This window comes from Lepus europaeus, chromosome 16 (assembly GCF_033115175.1).
Source record: "Lepus europaeus isolate LE1 chromosome 16, mLepTim1.pri, whole genome shotgun sequence".
Taxonomy (NCBI): domain Eukaryota; kingdom Metazoa; phylum Chordata; class Mammalia; order Lagomorpha; family Leporidae; genus Lepus; species Lepus europaeus.
Window position 1 is genome coordinate 61,442,695 of NC_084842.1, and position 18,868 is coordinate 61,461,562.

Below are 18,868 nucleotides of genomic sequence, written 5' to 3' on the forward strand. Positions count from 1 at the left end.
AAATCCAGTGTGTATTTTACACTGACAGCACATCCTAATTCACATTAGCCATATTTCACCTACTCAATAGCCATGTGTGGTTAGCAGCTACCATTCAGGACAATTAAGCTTTTGATCATATATTTTCCTCTATCACTCTGTATTTATCAAAATGCTCCACAAAGCACATTCCTTATTTCAGAAATTCAATCAAGATTTGTTAAATCAATTTCTTACCTCACTATTTATTTTAAATCAGTACAAAATCTGACTCTATGGAAAACCTATTTCTACTAGTCATAACACAAAACATAAAAACATAAGAAAATAAAATTTAGCTTTCTTTAAAGATTGAGAAGCTTGTTCTTTGGAGTGATAAAATAAAATTTTCAGTTGTATTCCTGATTAAGAATATAGTTTAGACATACAGAGTCATGGATCATTGAAAGAAATCATATATACAGCATTCAAATGTATTTATTTGTGTTTTTGCTTGACATTTATTTTGTTCAGAAAAATAACTATAATTTCTAATGAGTCATAATTTTAGATAAGAGATTAACTCATTAGACAAACATGCAGAATTTGATAAGTCTCAGTGAGAATATTTAGATGTCATTTTCCTTCTCACAATACTCTGAAATGTATTCAGTGTTTCCATATATATTTCCCAGTTATTCAGAGTCAGTTAAAGAATATGAACAACATTATTTACATAGTCATTAACAACATACTGTGAGGACCAGATCAACTCAAATGGCTCTTGTTAGAAAAATTAATAAGATTCAGAAGTCTTAATACAAATTCTCCCTCTCAAAAATTGGACTTACTCTTTCCATATCGATCTAATTTTTATTTTTTCTTTTAGCCTTAAGTATCCAAATGTCTGATGACTGGTTATGAGAATTATAAAAAATTAATGAAATAAGGTAATAAGGAAAGCAAAGTAACTCACCTTTGGCAATCTCAATGGTAATTTGCAAATTGGCAACTGGCAATGGTTTTCATTAAGAGTAAGAGATGGATCCAAGTCAGGTGCTATGTTTTCTTTTGGTACTTTAAATACTACAATGGTACCCTTATAATGAGGACAGCTATAGTTTCCAAATTCATCCACCTCTTTGATTTGGAGTTCCAGCATGAGTTTTCTTTGAAAGTGAAAAGTAAGCTTGTAGTCTTTTCCATAATCCTTCCCATTGTCTAAATAAAAAATAAAATCCATTTGTTACCATTAAGATAGATCACTTTGCCTTACTTATTTTTTAAATCCAAATGATAATTTCATTTTAAAAATATAATTAAAGCTTTTATTGTATCATTGCCTCTTGTCAAAACATAGCCTGACAAAACAGCAATAATCTGAGACCAAAAAGATTTCTCACCTATAATGGGGTGGCCAGGTAATCTCTAGATGTTTCTAGACTTAGTAATCTTTGATTTTCTTTTTCGATTCAATTTGCTATAACTAGAAACTACTGGAAATGTTTGGAGTTTTCATTATTTAGAGAATTTTCCTTTCTCTTGATTACTGATACCATGTTGTATACACTCATGACCTTATGATAGACATTCTAGAATTGCATTCTCCTATGACATGTGGCTCTTTAAGTAAAAAGTCATAAAAAGTAATTAAAAATTTGAAATCCAAGGCTTCAGTCACTCAAACTGTTTAAAATGCTCAATAGAAGTGATCATTTGATCTAGTAGTTAAGACACCAGTTAAGGGGCTGGCATTGTGATATAGTGGGTAACGCTGCCTGCAATGCCAGCATCCCATATGGGTGCCAGTTTTGAGTCCCCCTTCTGCTCCACTTATGACCCAGCTCCCTGATAATGTCTTGAGGAAAAAAGCATAAGATGGCCCAAGTGTTTGTGCACCCACTTCCCATACAGGAGACTTGGATGAAACTCCTAGCTCCTGGCTTCACTGCTGAGGAGTGAACGAGCAGATAAAAGATTCTCCCTCCCTCCCTCTCTCTCTCTCTCTCTCTCTCTCTCTCTCAATATCTCCCTCTCCCTTTCTTTCTGTAACTCTGCTTTTCAAGTGAATAATTAAATCTAAAAAAAGTACCAGTTAAGATGCCCACATCTGGGGCCGTTGTTGTGGTGTAGGAGGTAAAGCCACTGCTTGCTTGCAGTGCTAGCATCTCAAAGGGGCAGTGGTTCATGTCCCTGCTGGTCCACTTCCCATCCACCTCCCTGCGAAGGGCCTGGGAACACAATGGAAGATAGCCCAAGTGTTTGGGCCTCAGCGACCCAAATGGGAGACCAGATAAAGCTCCTGGGTCCCAGCTTTAGTCTGGCTTAGCCTTGGCTATTGCTATCTGGGGAGTGAACCAGTGCATGGAAGATCTCTCATTCTCACTCTCTGTTTCCCTCTGTGTCTGTAACATTCACTTTCAAATGAATAAATAAATCTGAAGAAGGACAAGAAGGAGGAGGAGAGAGGAAGAAGAAGAAGAAGAAGGAAGAAGAACAAAACCAAGAAGCAAGCAACCCTCATCCCATATTGGAGTCCCTGAATTAATAGTCCTGGCTTAAGTTCCTGACTCCATCTTCCTACTGATGCAGATCCCAGGAGGCAGTGCTGCTGGTTCAAGTAATCAAGTTTCTCCCAGCTACATGGGAAACCTGCACTGAATTTCCAGCTCCTGACTTTGGCCTGGCACAGCCTAGGCCATTGAGGGCATCTGGGGAGTGAACCAGTGAATAAGAGTGCTCTCTCCCCTCTCTCTCTGTTCTCCACCACAGATTAATTAATTAATTAATTATTTTTTTAAATAGCTCAATAGTGACATATGCCCATTGGCTACCTTATTGAGTGGCACAGTTATAAACCATTTCCACTGCTGCAGAAATGGAGAATGTTGTTCTAGAGCTTGCAAGTGGAATAGTTACTGGAATATCACTACTGACATTTCTAAGAAAACCCAATGGATTCTCCTAAAATGATATCTAAACATCTTCTCAAGTCTTCATTGAAAATACTGGAGCTTCTGGGGAACGCTTTTCACTAATGGAGGTTTCAAAATGACAATCAGGATATTTTACACTGTTATTGTCAAAGTAGAATGGATATCAACAAGTTTCCCTAAGTCAATATATTTCTATAGTGCACTTTAAGAGAGCTATAGAGATATAAAATGAGTCAGCTGATAGAGCATGTTTTGGAAGATTTAGATTCAAGTGCAGCCTACACACTTTGCCTATACTGTAGTATTTGTTCAGTTGTTCTTTCACATCTCTAAGAGGCATGGAGTTTTAATTTATCTTTAAAACAAGAGGAAAAAAAACTTACCTTCTAGGATCACTCTGGGAATGAATGAGAAAATAGGCACAAAACGTCTGATACAAAGTAAATGCTCAATAAGTGATAATGATGACAGCAAATGAGAAGAAGCAGAATTCTTCCTTTATTTTGAATTGTATACTAACAAGTTAAAGTCTTTAAAGAAACAGCAAGATGAAAGTTCTATCTCCAGATTTAAACTTCTGCCCCTATAAGCTGTTGTTGACTTGAATAATCAGAGTTATCGTTCACAGTAAAACCTTGCATTTTCCCCAGTGAAAGAAGAGTTCACTGAGAGATGTAGAAGGCATGACTACCCCTCTCCCAATTTTGACTGCTGGAGGTCATTATGGTGAATTTCCAAAGCACAGTTAAGTTTAAAGAAGAATAATTCCGGTTCATGGAAAATATAAGAATCATCTCTTTGTGTACATGGATATTTGAAAGGCAACCTAAATGAAACAGAAGGAGTCCTAGGAGAGGAAGCCAAGTTTGTCTTCTTGAAAAAGTTTCACTCCGGTTTAAAAAGGAAAGGAGAGGAGAGGAGAGGAGAGGAGAGGAGAGGAGAGGAGAGGAAAAGAAAACAAATTATTTGGGGCCATTAAAAGATGATCTAAGTAGTAAACTGTGTAAATTAGAGTGTTCAGATCACTGTAGTAACACCAGGAAAACTTCTGTTTCCATATACTAGGGTACTACCAAGAAAAATATTCTCATTTTGATCCCAATAGGATACTATTCATAAATTTTTCCTTCTACCCCTTGAGAGACATTATGCTTCCTGCATGTGCACAATTATTCATAAGCAATGGTTCCCATACAGAATATCAGAATTCAGGGTGAGGTATAACTACGTATGCTCAATTCATATCTAAAACTTATCTAATTCTTATGCTAATAATTTTAAAAAATAAATATTCAAAATGCAGCTATCTAAAGATCATGTTTATATATTAAGTAGGGATGAATTATTAATGATTTTTAGAATAAATAACATAATTATATATATATAAAGCATTAATTTTAAATTGGAGTTTCATTGTTTATAACGCATAATTTTATATTATGAAGACCCTTGATTTCTGAGAAAAATAGATCCAAAGAATGAAAGAGTATCTCTAACAAATTGTACTATTTTTTCCAACACTGGTATGTTTAAAAGAGAAGTAAAGTAAAAGTTGTCTTTTGAAAACCCAAAGTATGAAATAAACCACTGGAGGACCTTATAAGAATCCTTTTCTCTTTCTTGCATATCATGTACACATCCCTAGCAGGGCCTTGAGATAGTAGCTATTCAACAAATACTTGTCATATAAAGAATTCCAGAATTTTCTTACATTTTTAATACTCAATGTTTTTCTTCTCAATAATGAGCATTTCACATTTTTCATTAATGATGTAGAAAATACAAATGTGGGAATATTTGCTTTTGCTTAAAAAAGTTGGATAAGAAGGTGAGAGGGCTGTCAACGTGGGGAAAAAAGAGTCCCATAAAACCACTGGCCCAGGATATCTCCCTATTCTAACACATTCAGCACCACCTCTGTCCGTAAGCCACTAACATCTACTGCTTGGTTTCCTGCAATGGCTTATTAAGTGGTTTCTTTTCTTCAACCCTTACCTTACATACTCAGTTCTCAATACAGTTTCAGTCTAACTCAGATAACTTCACTGTTGAAATCCTTTCCTGGTTTCCCATTCACTTAACATAAAAGGCAAAGTCCTTGCCAGTGGCCAGCAAAGTGTGATCAGTCCTCATCCCCCACACCCTCCTTTTAATCCTTATGATGACATCATCCTAGCCCACTGTTGTTCTTCAAATACACAAAGGCACACTTCTGCCTTAGCTCATGTCATTTATAATCCCTCTGCCTTGTTAAACAGCACAGAGACAAGGTTATGATTTGCTTTCTCACTTTCTTGGAGCATTTGTTTGAATGCCACCTTCTCAAAAAAGCCTTCCTGAGGACTACTTAAACCTGCAACTTTGGGGGTGGCTCTGTGGCAGAGTAGGCTAAGCCTCTGACTGAGGCACTGGTGTTTCATAGGGTGCCGGTTCATATCTATGCTACTCCTCTTCTGATCCAGCTCTCTGCTAAAGGCCTGGGAATGCAGTGGAAGATGACCAAAGTGCTTAGGCCCTGCACTCACATGTGAAACCCAAAAGAAGCTCCTGACTCCTGACTCCTAACTTCGGATTGTCCCAGCTCTGGCCATTTCGGCCATTTGGGGAGTGAACCAGCGAATAGATCTTCCTCTGTCTCTCACTCTGTGTGTCTGTAACTCTACCTCTAAAATAAATAATAAAGTCATTGGCCAATGCTGCAGCTCACTTGGCTAATCCTCCGCCTGCAGCACCGGCACCCCGGGTTCTAGTCCCGGTTGCCCCTCTTCCAGTCCAGCTCTCTACTGTGGCCTGGGAAGGCAGTGGAGGATGGCCCAGGTGATTGGGCCCTGCACCCACATGGGAGACCAGGAGAAGCACCTGGCTCCTGGCTTCGGATCAGCATAGCTCCGGCCGTAGCGGCCATTTGGGGGGTGAACCAATGGAAGGAAGACCTTTCTCTCTCTCTCTCTCTCTCTCTCTCTCTCTCTCTCACTGTCTAATTCTGCCTGTCAAAAATAAATAAATAAATAAAGTCTAAAAATACTGCAACTCTGTCACTCTTCTGGGACTCTTTCTATCCTTTCCCTGTTTTCTTCTACTGTAATGTATTTTCAGCTAATATTAAACTGTACATTTTCTTTACTTATTTGATTATGCTCTGTCTCTGCCTCTGGACTATAATATGCATAGAGGCAGGGATTTTTGTTGCTATTGTTGAATTATTAAAAGGGTGGCTATTCTAGCATCTTACACATGCATCTAAGACAACAATTTCGATGGGCCAAGGACACTCAGGGTGTCTTTAAGATATGAAGACCAGGGTTGGTGTTGTGGCATACAGGATAAAGCCACTACCAGTAGTGCCAGCATCCCATATAGTTGCTGGTTTGAGTCCCAGTTGCTCCAGCTCCCAGCTAATGGCCTGGGGAGGCAGTGGAAGATGGCCCAAGTGCTTGGGATCCTGCACCACGTACAAGACTCAGATGGAGTTTGTGGCTCCTGGCATCGGATCAGCACAGCTCTGGCTATTAAAGCCATTTGGTGAATGAACCAGCAGATGGAAGATCTCTTTCTCTCTCTGTCTATCTATCTCCCTCTCTCTCTCTCTCTCTCTCTGTAACACTGCCTTTCAAATAAATACATAAATCTTATTAAAAAAAAAAAAGATATGACAACCTCTTTTACATGGTGTTACTAGTTGTGACTCTGTCGCTGTGATGTCCCTGAATAGATTCTTGTAGAAGCATTTCTAATAATTTTATTTCTGTTACACTGGCATGCAACAGAAAGTGTAAGTGCTTAACTGCCAGCTTCCACTTAGAGAATGAAAGCATGGTAAGCATGTTGTAGCTTGTGTCCAGAATGCCAAACACAGATACAAACACCAAAGGAAGTCTCTATCCAACAAATTTCTCTTGGAAATGGAAATAGAGGGGCCAGAGTTGTAGCATACTGGGATAAGACTCTGCCTGTGGTGCTGGAATCCCATAAGGTTGCTGGTTCTAGTCTGGCTACTCCTCTTCCAATCCAGCTCTCTGCTATGGCCTGGGAAAGCAGTAGAAGATGTCCTAAGTGTTTGGGTCCCTGCACCCCTGTGGGAGACCTGGAGGAAGTTCCTGGCTCCTGGCTTCAGATGGGTGCAGCTCCGGCCGTTGTGCTCATCTGGGGAGTGAACCGGCAGATGGAAGTCTTTTCTCTGTGTCTCTCCCTCTCTCTGTCTGTAACTCTACTTCTTAAATAAATAAATAAATAAATCTTTAAAAAAATAAATGGAAGTAGAGTTTATGGTCCATAAAATTCATTCAATATTGTCATCTATATTTCACATAAGTGAGTAGTGATTCGTTGACAGTTCTCAAATGGCAGTCCTCTAAATTCAGTAACCAATGCTCAGACACATTTAATCATACTTAGTACTATAATGTCTGGTTCTTTCCCAATCTGTGGTCTTCATTTCTTTCAAGGTTCACTGAGCCTCTTCTAGCTATCAGGCACTGTCCTTGGTGCTGGAGATTATATGAAACAATCCCAAAAAGAAAGTCCCTCCTCTTATGGGACCATTGTCAGAGAAACTGGCATTGATCAAATCATTGAATGAGCAAACAGAAAAAAATGACATATAGGACAAGGGCCACAAAAGAAAAAGTGAAAACCTGCAAAAGTAGAATAAAGCTCTGAGAAACAAAATAAAATAGAGACTGCTTCAGTCAGGAGGGAAAGGGATATCCCTGAGCACAGTCATTGAGATGAGATCTGCAGATACAGTGGTAGACAGGTAGAGGCAGCGGTGAGGCACTGGGGATGGAGAAGAGAATCCTTCAGGCAGAGAAGCTCTGCTTCCTGTCTTTCAGACTCACAGAGACTAGTCCAGGTCCCAGCGGGAAAATGGGGTACCGGTACTCTACTAGGGGTCTTGTTACTCTTAGGCAGAGAAAAATCCCCAAGGCTCCACATCTGAGCCAAGTCTCTAGGAGAAGCAAAGCAGAAAGGATCTGAGCAACTTGCCCTTCTCGTGGTCACGGAGTGGAGATGAGCGCTTCCGCATCCCTTTTATGGAGGAATTGCACATATGCTGGCTTTCCTCAGGCTCTCCTATTTAGTCCGTGCTCCCCAGACTCCATGCAGGCATCAGTACACTTAGTGCTGCTCTGTACAACAACAGTAGCTCATTCGTGTTTACAGCAGTAGGTAAACACAGCTGCTTTCCCAAGTATGACAGGAAAAATCATTTATATCATTAGTTTGGGTGGAGTATTTCTGGTTTTTGACTATCCCTCATTAGATAGATTTCCCCAGGGTGGACAATGTGGTTTCTGCTCCGGAAGCCAAGTTGGAAGGGATTTATTCCACCCTTCCTTCCTCTCCCTTCCCTTCCCCCTCTCTGACAACTTTGTCTCTCACTAAGTCTTGTCAGCTGGCTCAGATGGCTGAGACGCTGCATGTAACAATGGAAGAGATACTTCAAATTGAGGCTCTTTGAGCCTCACTTATTGTTGAGATACTAGAAAAAAGGGCAACAGCAGCTTCAATGCTCAACCCTTTTTTTGAAACAACAAAGAGCCAATGGATCTTGGAGCCACTGCCTGAATCAGAATTAGGCAGTATTTAATTAAATGGAACACATAATCATTTATAAATGAAGTCAAGTGTATCTCAAGGCTCCTGGACCAAAAATATCAAGGAAAAAAAATCTCTTGGCCGGCGCCGTGGCTTAACAGGCTAATCTTCCGCCTTACGGCGCCAGCACACCGGGTTCTAGTCCCGGTCGGGGCGCCGGATTCTATCCCGGTTGCCCCTCTTCCAGGCCAGCTCTCTGCTATGGCCCGGGAAGGCAGTGGAGGATGGCCCAAGTGCTTGGGCCCTGCACCCGCGTGGGAGACCAGGAGAAGCACCTGGCTCCTGGCTTCGGATCAGCACGATGTGCCGGCCGCAGCGGCCATTGGCGAGTGAACCAACGGCAAAAAGGAAGACCTTTTTCTCTGTCTCTCTCTCACTATCCACTCTGCCTGTCAAAAAAAAAAAATCTCTTACCTCTCCCCAACACCCCACCCTTGTAGGCACACAATTAGACTCTTCTCCTCCTCAGGGGGAAAAATTAAGGAGTTGCCTTTATGAAAAAGAAACTGCTGTGAAGGTAACTCTTCCAGACTTATGGCTCTCTTCTCACATGTGCTTTCTCTCCACATTCCTGTTTCCTTCCTTTCTCTTCTCCTCATCTCTGTCCATCTCTTTGTCTCATCTACTTCCTCATTCTCCCACACCTGCCAGCTCTCATAGTTTTATTTTGATTTCCTCAGCATTGTCACATGCATTCACAACCCAGTTACTGAAAGCCTTTGAGGTATTAGATACTATGCTAGGCTCAGAGAATGTAAACAAGGAAGACCAAGTCATGACGTCATAACATCTTCATTCTAGAGAAGAGCATAAAATGAATATATGAACAAAAAGAAAGCCAACAATCAGTAAAATAGTTTAAAATTGTGAGATGTACAATGGAAACAAAAATAGTTCTAGATGAATATGCAGAAGAGAGGTGAGCAGATGTGTCATCTACATAAGAGTCCTTCACCTCCTGTGTGCCAAGAATCCTTTTGGAATTTGGTGAAACCTGTCCATTCTTTCTGAGAGTTGCACAGAAACAAGACAGTTGTGCAGAAATACTATTCTCAGGGCTGTATTGTAGGATAGTGGGTAAAGCCACTGCCTGCAGTGCTGGCATTCCATATGGATACTAGTTCAAGTCCTGGCTGTTCTACTTCTGATCCAGCTCCCTGCTAATGCACCTGGGTAAATAGTGAAGGATGGCCCAAGTCCTTGGGCCCCTGCACCCACATGGGAGACCCAGAAGAAGCTCCTGGCTCCTGGCATCAGACTGGGCAAGCCCTGGCTATTGCAGCCATTTTGGGAGTGAACCAGCAGATGTAAGATTTCTCTGTCTGTCTTTCCTTTTCTCTGTGTAACTCTGTCTTTTGAACAAATAAAATAAATCTTAAAAAAAGAAATATAGTTCTATCTGCAGATGTTTTAGGGGTCCATAGACCTCAGGTTAGTTTCTTTGTAGTGCATCATATATAGTTTTTATATTATTCTGGATAGGAGTTAATGATAAGGTTTTAATCAGATGAATAATATAGTATGATTTATATTTTTAGCAGACCACTATATTACCATGTGGAAATAGATTTTATGTGGCTACCAGTGGAAGCAGGGGAGTACTGAAGAGATGGCGACATTATTGTAGGAAATATTTGACCTGGGATAGTAACCATGAAGATGATTTCTACAAGTGTCACTTACAGTCTGTCCTTAAAAAAACCTGCATCTCCTAAGTGGAGAATAACGGGGTTGGAAAGATAGAAGGAATTAGTATTTTTTCTCCCTACTTCCTAAAAACTCCCCTCAATACCCTGAAGGCTTCCCCAGTAAAACGTTTAGTGAACTCCTTCTGAGGTTAGTGCATGATATCCCATAGAACACATAAAAAGATATCTTTATACTTACTTGAAGCGAAAATGTTTCCAGTAAACCTGAAAAGAAGTTGTTCTCCTTCTCTTACTTGGAATTGACGAGATGGCTCTGGAGGACTCCGGAAACCATCGAAGCGCAAGTTTTTAAGTGCTTGGTTTAAATCTTTAGAAGGCACCACTAAAATAACTACTTTATGTGGATTGTCCCTCTGGTGAGACAGTACTACACAGGCTGTGCAGCTGAGCATGGCTTCCTCTAAAGATTTCACAAATGAGACCAAGTGGCCATTGTCCACGATGGAAGAGTAGTAGAGCACAATAAACCTACCCAGAAGGAAACAAGCAAGAACAGAGGGAGAACCACAGCTTTATAAACATCACTGTTAGCTGATCAATCCCCCCTCCCAAAAATAAAGACCAATTCTTATCCAAACTTCTCTTAATTTCAAAAATTTTAATAACCAACAGGTTAGATTCATGAATGATTTTAGTAAAAATTGGCAGTGAAAAATCAAAAAATCAAACTAAATGCTAAAATACATTCTTAAACAAAAATTCCTATAATGTCAGCTCAGCTCTACACATGGAAACATGTGACATCTTCAAAAGGTTTATGAAAATGCATATTATGAAAACACTATGCATGAGTTTCAATAATTTGCAAGAAAATACACAATTCAATTACATTTTCCATAAACTTTTTGAAGTAACCTTGTATTTTAAGTTGTATTTTAATGAAAAAAAAATACTTCAAGGTATAGCAGAGAAAGATGATCCACTGACTCCCAACAGAATGCAGAATTTATACAATAATTGAGTCCATGTGGTGAAAACTGTTGGGAAGGACTGTTTTATGGGCTGAATTGTGTACTCACCCCTTCCCTCATTTATATGCCAAAATACTTACCCTCAGTACCTCAGAATGCAACCTTATTTGTAGACAAGGTCTTTACAGAGCACAGCAAGCTAAGGTGAGGTAATCATGATGGGCCCTAATCCAATGAAGACTGGTGCCAATAAAAAGGAGAAATTTCCACCCAGAGAAATGCAAATAAAGAACATCATATGAACATGATGATGGCCATGTACAACCAAGGAATGACCTGGAACAGATATCTGTGCTCATAGTACTTAGAATGAACAAGCTGTACTAATACCTGGATTTAGGACTTCCAGCTTCCATAGCTGTGAACAATGCATTTCTGTGTTTAACCAGTTTGTGATACTTTATTATAGTATCCCTGGGAAGCCAACAGCAACCTGTACCCCTGGGCTGGGAAACTCATTCCCCAATTGTTCTCTAGAGAATTTTCCTGCAGAAAATCTTCCAGAGGAGCCCCCTCACCCACAAATAAGGATGGACTCACCTCTAGCTCTCCTCTGTAGTATTAGGGTGGGAAGAAGACTCAATTAAAACAGTAGCTTTTACTATATTCCTCCCCTCTTCTACCTGCTTCTTTTTTTCTGTGACAGGATTCATTAGAGAGCCCTCCCTCAATAAATCTATTGCTTTCTTATCCCGGGCTCTGTTTCTAGGGAACTTGATCCAAGGCAATTGTAGATGTAAGAGCTTCCATTACTAAATAAAGGCAATCTGTAGATATATGATTACCATCTTTTTATGACTATCTATCCTCATGAACCTTAAAACTGTCGAAAACAATTCTTATAATGGTATGTCTAGAAAACATGGAAATGAGAAAGCAAAATGAGGGTATTGAATAACAAATTAAGTTTATAAATACATAGTTATTAGATGAGTATAGCATGAGTAATTAATTACTATCTCCATGGATTTTCAAAAATGTAGGTATTATTTTAAAACTACCCAAGAGTTAGGAGAAACTTGTTAGAATTTTAGGTTGTGAGTGGTTTTCACAAACACTGTTCAACTAACATGTATGAAACTACAAGTACTATATTCATATCACTTCTGGTTTGCATATTAAGCACACCGAAGGATGGTTCATATTTCTATCTGAAGAATAAAAATTTAATCTTATAGTTCTATTTGTGGAAATATCAATTATGGACATCAAGAGAGAATATCATTAATTTTCATTATTCACTAGTGAATTACCTTTCTAAGTGTTCATACAGTTCAAACGATATCAAACCACTCTGCATGGGTCTCACCACAACATCATCAAGTGCAAACCAACCACTGTCTCGGCTTCTGAATCCTAGCAGTTTCCAAGATTCAAAGGCATTTATCCCAAGCTTTCTTGTGGAAGCACTTCTTGTCCTATATAATAGTAACAAAAGAGAAATTGGTAAAGTTTACATAGTATACTACATTTAATATAGTCATTCTTTCATTAGTGAATAATATAACAACTTCTTGACTCATACCATGTTCCACTAATTATGGTATACTTCAGGAATGCAAAAATAAGAAAATATAGGCCTTGATCTGAAAAAACACACAGATTCACAATATTATTTGGTTACATTGTAAGGTGATCAGTGTAATAATTAAGGAATAATCAAGATGGATGAGAAACAGAAGCAAGGTGTTCATGGAAGCTTGAAAAGTGAAAATACTGTTATTTGAGAAAACTTGGGGGGATGAGAAGCATTTTGCTTCTTATGCAAGGAAACACCTCATAACATTAACTCACAGATATAAAACCAATGCTTTGGGATAGTCAAGAGTGGTCATAGGGCACAGCAGAAAGGGTAAGACCACAGACTCTGGAATAAAACTGCTTGTTTCAACCCTGGGTGTCTCTGCATCTTATTAACTCTATGACCATGGGCAAACTATTTGAGTTATTGAACTCTCAGTTCTCTTATCTATAATATGAGAATAATAATCATTTATATTACACAGTCTTGTTACCTTGAGACAAACATTACAATACTGTATATTTATGAATTTCTGACAATTTTTCTATATATTTTATCTTATTAAGTAGTGATCATATTCTTTTTTAACTTTTATTTAATGAATATAAATTTCCAGTGTACAGCTTATGGATTACAATGGCTTTCCCCCCCCATAAATTCCCTCCCACCCGCAACCCTCCCCTTTCCCACTCCCTCTCCCCTTCCATTCACATCAAGATTCATTTTCAATTCTCTTTATATACAGATCAGTTTAGTATATATTAAGTAAGATTTCAACAGTTTAAACCCACATAGAAACACAAAGTGAAAAATACTGTTGGAGTACTAGTGATAGCATTAAATCACAATGTACAGCACATTAAGGATAGAGATCCCACATGAGGAGTAAGTGCACAGTGACTCCTGCTGTTGACCAAACAAATTGACACTCTTGTTTATGGCATCAGTAATCACTCTAGGCTCTTGTCATGAGTTGCCAAGGCTATGGAAGCCTTTTGAGTTCACCAACTCTTATCATATTTAGACAAGGTCGTAGTCAAAGTGGAAGTTCTCTCCTCCCTTCTGAGAAAGGTACCTCCTTCTTTGATGACCTGTTCTTTCCATTGGGATCTCACTCATGGAGATCTTTCCTTTAGGTCATTTTTTTTTTTGACAGAGTGTCCTGGCTTTCCATGCCTGAAATACTCTCATGGGCTTTTCAGCCAGATCTGAATGCCTTAAGGGCTGATTCTGAGGCCAGAGTGCTATTTAGGATATCTGCCATTTTATGAGTCTGCTGTGTATCCCGCTTCCCATGTTGGATCTTTCATTCCCTTTTTTTATTCTATTGGTTAGTATTTTCAGACACTAGTCTTGTTTATGTGATCCCTTTGATTCTTAGTCCTATCATTATGATCAACTGTGAACAGAAATTGATCAAATTGACTAGTGAGATGGCATTGGTACATGCAACCTTGATGGGATTGAATTGGAACTCCCTGGTATGTTTCTAACTCTACCGTTTGGGGCAAGTCAGCTTGAGCATGTACCAAATTGTACCTCTCTTCTCTCTCTTATTCCCACTCTTATATTTAACAGGAATCACTTTACAGTTGAGTTTCAACACTTAAAAATAACTGTGCATTAATTACAGAATTAAACCAATACTATTAGTAGAACAGACAAAAAATACTAAGAGGGATAACGTATTAAGTTGTTCATCATATTCTAATTCAAATTGTGTAACCTGGTTTTAACATTTGTAATCAATGCAATCAATTTGGATATCAGTTGAAATTACTTCAATCCTCATATCACTGAGAGAAAAGTTCTCTCCCTATTCAACTACTCTTTTCAACTACAAGTTCAAAAACTCTTGAAACTACAGGTCCAAAATGTACTTAATGTTTGTAAAGCACTTACAGTTCTAGAGAAGCTATGTGATATTAATATTCTCATCCTTACATCTACAGCAATCAATCAACTTTCTTGTGCAAGCTTCTTTGACATACAATCTACTTCTCATCCACAGGCCCTGAAACAGCCAGTTGTATGCATGGCATGACATGTTTCCCCATCCTGAGCTGATTTCACTAACAGTAGACCAATTTCCAATGGCTGTCAATTTGATTCTCTTGTATTAGAATTTAAATAGGAGGACTGGAGACTATAATTTGTCACTGTCCTTTGGCCATGGTGAACAGAGAGAATTAATGAACAGAGATAATTTTTTTAAAGATTTATTTATTTATTTGAAAGTCAGAGTTACACAGAGAAAGAAGGAGAGGCAGAGAGAGAGAAAAGGTCTTCCATATGCTGGTTCACTCCCCAATTGGCCGCAATGACCAGAGTTGAGCCAATCTAGAGCCAGGAGCCTGGAGCTTCCTCCGGGTCTTCCCATGTGAGTGCAAGGCCCCAAGGACTTGGGCCATTTTCTACTACTTTTCCAGGCCATAGCAGAGACTTTATTGGAAGTGGAGCAGCCAGGACTTGAACTGGTGCCCATATGGGATACTGGCACTGCAGGTGGTAGCTTTACTCACTACACCACAGTGCTGACCCCGAACAGAGAGAATATTAAGAAAGGAAAACAGATGCTAAATAAAAAATGAGAAAAATTAAGACAAATGCATTTACACAGTACTGATGATGGAGAAATAATATTAACTACTGTAGCCTTACTATAAACTCTTTACTTGAATTCATTTAAGTGTTTTTTTTTTAAAGTGGATATCTATTCCTCACAAGCAACATAAGAAAAATTGATACTGACCACCTTGAGAAAATAATTTCTGATCTAATCTGCTACAACCCATATTGGAACAGAACAGTGTTTGCTATGTCCAATGAACGAAGACTTAAGTATGAATCCCACATCATTATTTGTAAAAGAATGAAAGTTACAGGCCTAAAACCACTCTAGTTTCAAAGGTTTGACCTAGATAATAGGGACTGAACTAGATTTAAAGTATCTATTCTGAAAATACTTAGTCTATATTAATACTTCAGAGGAATCAGTTAGGTAAAAGCAAGAGTAGGGAAAAATCACATTTAGTTCTATCCACAGATATGACTAGTTTATAACATTTGGAAGTTAAGAATTTATTCACATAGGAAGATGCACTCACACTGAATCCAAAACATTGGTCATTTACATGTAATGTTGCTTTTTTCTCTGGTTACAAAGATTCTCTTTTTATGGCCAATAGTCTGAATTTTCTATGACAACCTATAGGCTGCCAAGTATGGTGAGGCTGCCACTACACCCAGCCCCATGTGGGCATACATCCTCAGCCAAATCGTGCAATTGGCATTTCTTAGTGCTGTTCATCAAAACATTAAATTTCCCATTACTCTGAGCACATGATAGAGTTGTGTATTTCCTGGCCTCTATAGTGCAGTAGGGCCATTTGACTAGTTCTTGTTAATTAATTATAAACTAAAAAAATGAAAAAAAAACCTGTGTCATTTTTATGCCAGGCACCTAATTGCCAATGTGTATCCATCTAAAGCTCTTTCTTCTGCTGCCATGACAGCAAACAGATGGTGGCTGCTCTTGTCAGCTGAAATTCTGGAATGAGGGCAGCCGAGAAGCAGAACACCACTGATGGCCACACAGTGCATGTGAGGTAATAAAGACTGATGGGATAAGCCCCCCGGATTTGATAGTTTTGCTTTTACAGGCTAACCTTCATAGTATCTTCCTTCTGGTTCCAGTGGTCTACTCAATGATGAGCTTGTGGCCTGTTTGGAGTGAGAATAAAGCCCTGGTGTTTTATGCATATTCATAGAGACAAGAAGCTTCCTCTTTGCCATGGAACTTGGGGCTATGTAGATGTAGCCATTATGCTGGCATAAAGAATGGAAAATAAATGGAAAGGGCACAGAGGAAGGCAGATAGAAAATAGGGGAAAATGCTGACTTCTTCCTGGTTCAAGAAAAAAATATAAAAGAAGATAATTTCCAGATTTTTAATTTATACTAACCAAAAAAATTCTGTTTTGCTTAAATACATTGGATTTACTTTTGTACAACTTCAATCAAAAGAGTCCTTATGGTGTAAATTTAACATGTAATTTAATATAATAGACATATTCCATATTCAGGCTAAAAAACCTTATGGTGTATTTGTGTCTCCCAGATATTAAGAGCTCTGAAACTACACTATTCTGTTTATATATACAATAAGCAAAGTTTGACAGCTATTATTGTCTGGCAGTGAGTAGGACTTGTTATAGTTATAATGATAAACAGAATGACAGTTCCATAAAAATATGGTAGATCTTTATTAAAGAAATTTATTAATTCAATAATGGTGAAATTTTGCTTGGGACTTCCACAGACATTACTGAGGTCTTCGAAGTTACTAATTACAGTATGTGTTCACTTTTTACCTATGGAATGAATAATATATGATGCAGAACTTAACAATCCATTGTATCATCAAAGTTTTCATAGTGTATCATATTTTATCTTCATAATATTCTTTGTAATATAGATAATGTGTAATTTTAATGTAAATATTAATAATGTTTTAAAATTAACCTTTTCTTATAAAATTATATCATTAAAGTGTATTGATATTAAATGATATTCTATACTTAAAAATTAAGATTTGTTTCCATTTAAGTTAAACATAGTGATTATAGAAATGTTTAACACAGGCCGGCGCCGTGGCTCAACAGGCTAATCCTCCGCCTTGCGGCGCCGGCACACCGGGTTCTAGTCCCGGTCGGGGCACCGATCCTGTCCCGGTTGCCCCTCTTCCAGACCAGCTCTCTGCTGTGGCCAGGGAGTGCAGTGGAGGATGGCCCAAGTGTTTGGGCCCTGCACCCCATGGGAGACCAGGAGAAGCACCTGGCTCCTGCCATTGGATCAGCGCGGTGCGCCGGCCGCAGCGTGCTACCGCGGCGGCCATTGGAGGGTGAACCAACGGCAAAGGAAGACCTTTCTGTCTGTCTCTCTCTCACTGTCCACTCTGCCTGTCAAAAATAAAAAAAAAAAAAGAAATGTTTAACACAAAAAAAGAAAGTACACACAGTCACATTACCTTAAGTCAAATACTATAATCCTATATACCTATGAATTTCTGATAATTTTTCTTCTCCATAATTTTTTGATGAATAAAGTAGTGACCATACTCTATACCAAATTGTGTATCCTAGTTTTAACATTTGTAGCCAATGTAATCATTTTTGGGTAGCAAATCCAATGAGTCAATTCGTTAGACCACTGAGAGTAACATTTCTGTCCTGATTCAATTATCTTATTCAACTGTAGGCCCATTAACACTTGGAGCTTTGTCAACTCCACAGTGTCTATTAGTTCCAGTTAAAATCATCTCATGGAGAAAAAAAAAAGCTATATAATCTAAGCAGTCCCCAGTCTTCATTTATGTTCCCCATTCTCTTTGATTTGCCAGCATTGCTTTCACACTGCTGGTGAAAGCAAGATCTCTCGTGATTCTGAATTTACCAGTCTATGCCTTTATACCAGGAATAGTTTGCAAGGCATAAGGAGGAAAAATAATAAAACTCTTTCCCCACTATATAATTTTCATTGTAGGGGTCTTTTACCTCTTTGGTTACATTTATTCCAGGATGTGTACATTTTTTTACAGCTATTATGAATAGGACTGGTTTTACAAGTTCTTTCCCAGCCATGGTATTATTTGTTATCAAAGACTATTGATTTTTTTAAAGATTTATTTATTTGAGTGGTAGAGTCAATTTCCCCATTCTTTCCCTATGTGTAATTCAGTAATTACGTCCTCAGCTTGAGATTCCAATGATATTGTACCTTCCTAAACCCACCCAGCCAGATCTGACATTCACACTCAGGGAATTCCTAGAGAAATGTCCATAGTGCAAGAACTATCCAGTATTGTATTCACAGTCCACCTTGATAACAAGCAAAGATCACCATGCAAATTCCCTCTCCTTTATGCTGAATTTTCTTTCTACCTAAACACAGCAGAAGTGTCTCAATAATGCTATAACACAGGACAGATAGAATGATAATTTCAATGTCATCTCTTTCAGGAGGTTCGATTTCCACTCTTCACATGTACTCATCAATCCTCAGGTACAATGACTTCCATATGCAGATGTATTAGTTAAGACTCATAAAGCACAAAGTAACAGAAACCCAAATAGATTTTACTTAATTATAAAATGAATCAATTATAAAAATATT

General features: G+C 38.5%; 1 protein-coding gene across 2 annotated transcripts in view; it reads right to left on the reverse strand.

Annotated features, from left to right (window-relative positions):
- DTHD1 (death domain containing 1) overlaps nucleotides 1–18,868 on the reverse strand; it is a 75,609-nt gene that overhangs the window by 20,547 nt on the left and 36,194 nt on the right. For both annotated transcript variants that reach the window (XM_062213115.1, XM_062213116.1), the window contains 3 exons: nucleotides 12,426–12,590; nucleotides 10,380–10,669; nucleotides 935–1,179 (listed from right to left, as the gene is read on the reverse strand). In XM_062213115.1, the coding sequence (XP_062069099.1) occupies nucleotides 935–1,179; nucleotides 10,380–10,669; nucleotides 12,426–12,590 (700 nt within the window). The remainder of the gene's footprint in view (nucleotides 1–934; nucleotides 1,180–10,379; nucleotides 10,670–12,425; nucleotides 12,591–18,868) is intronic.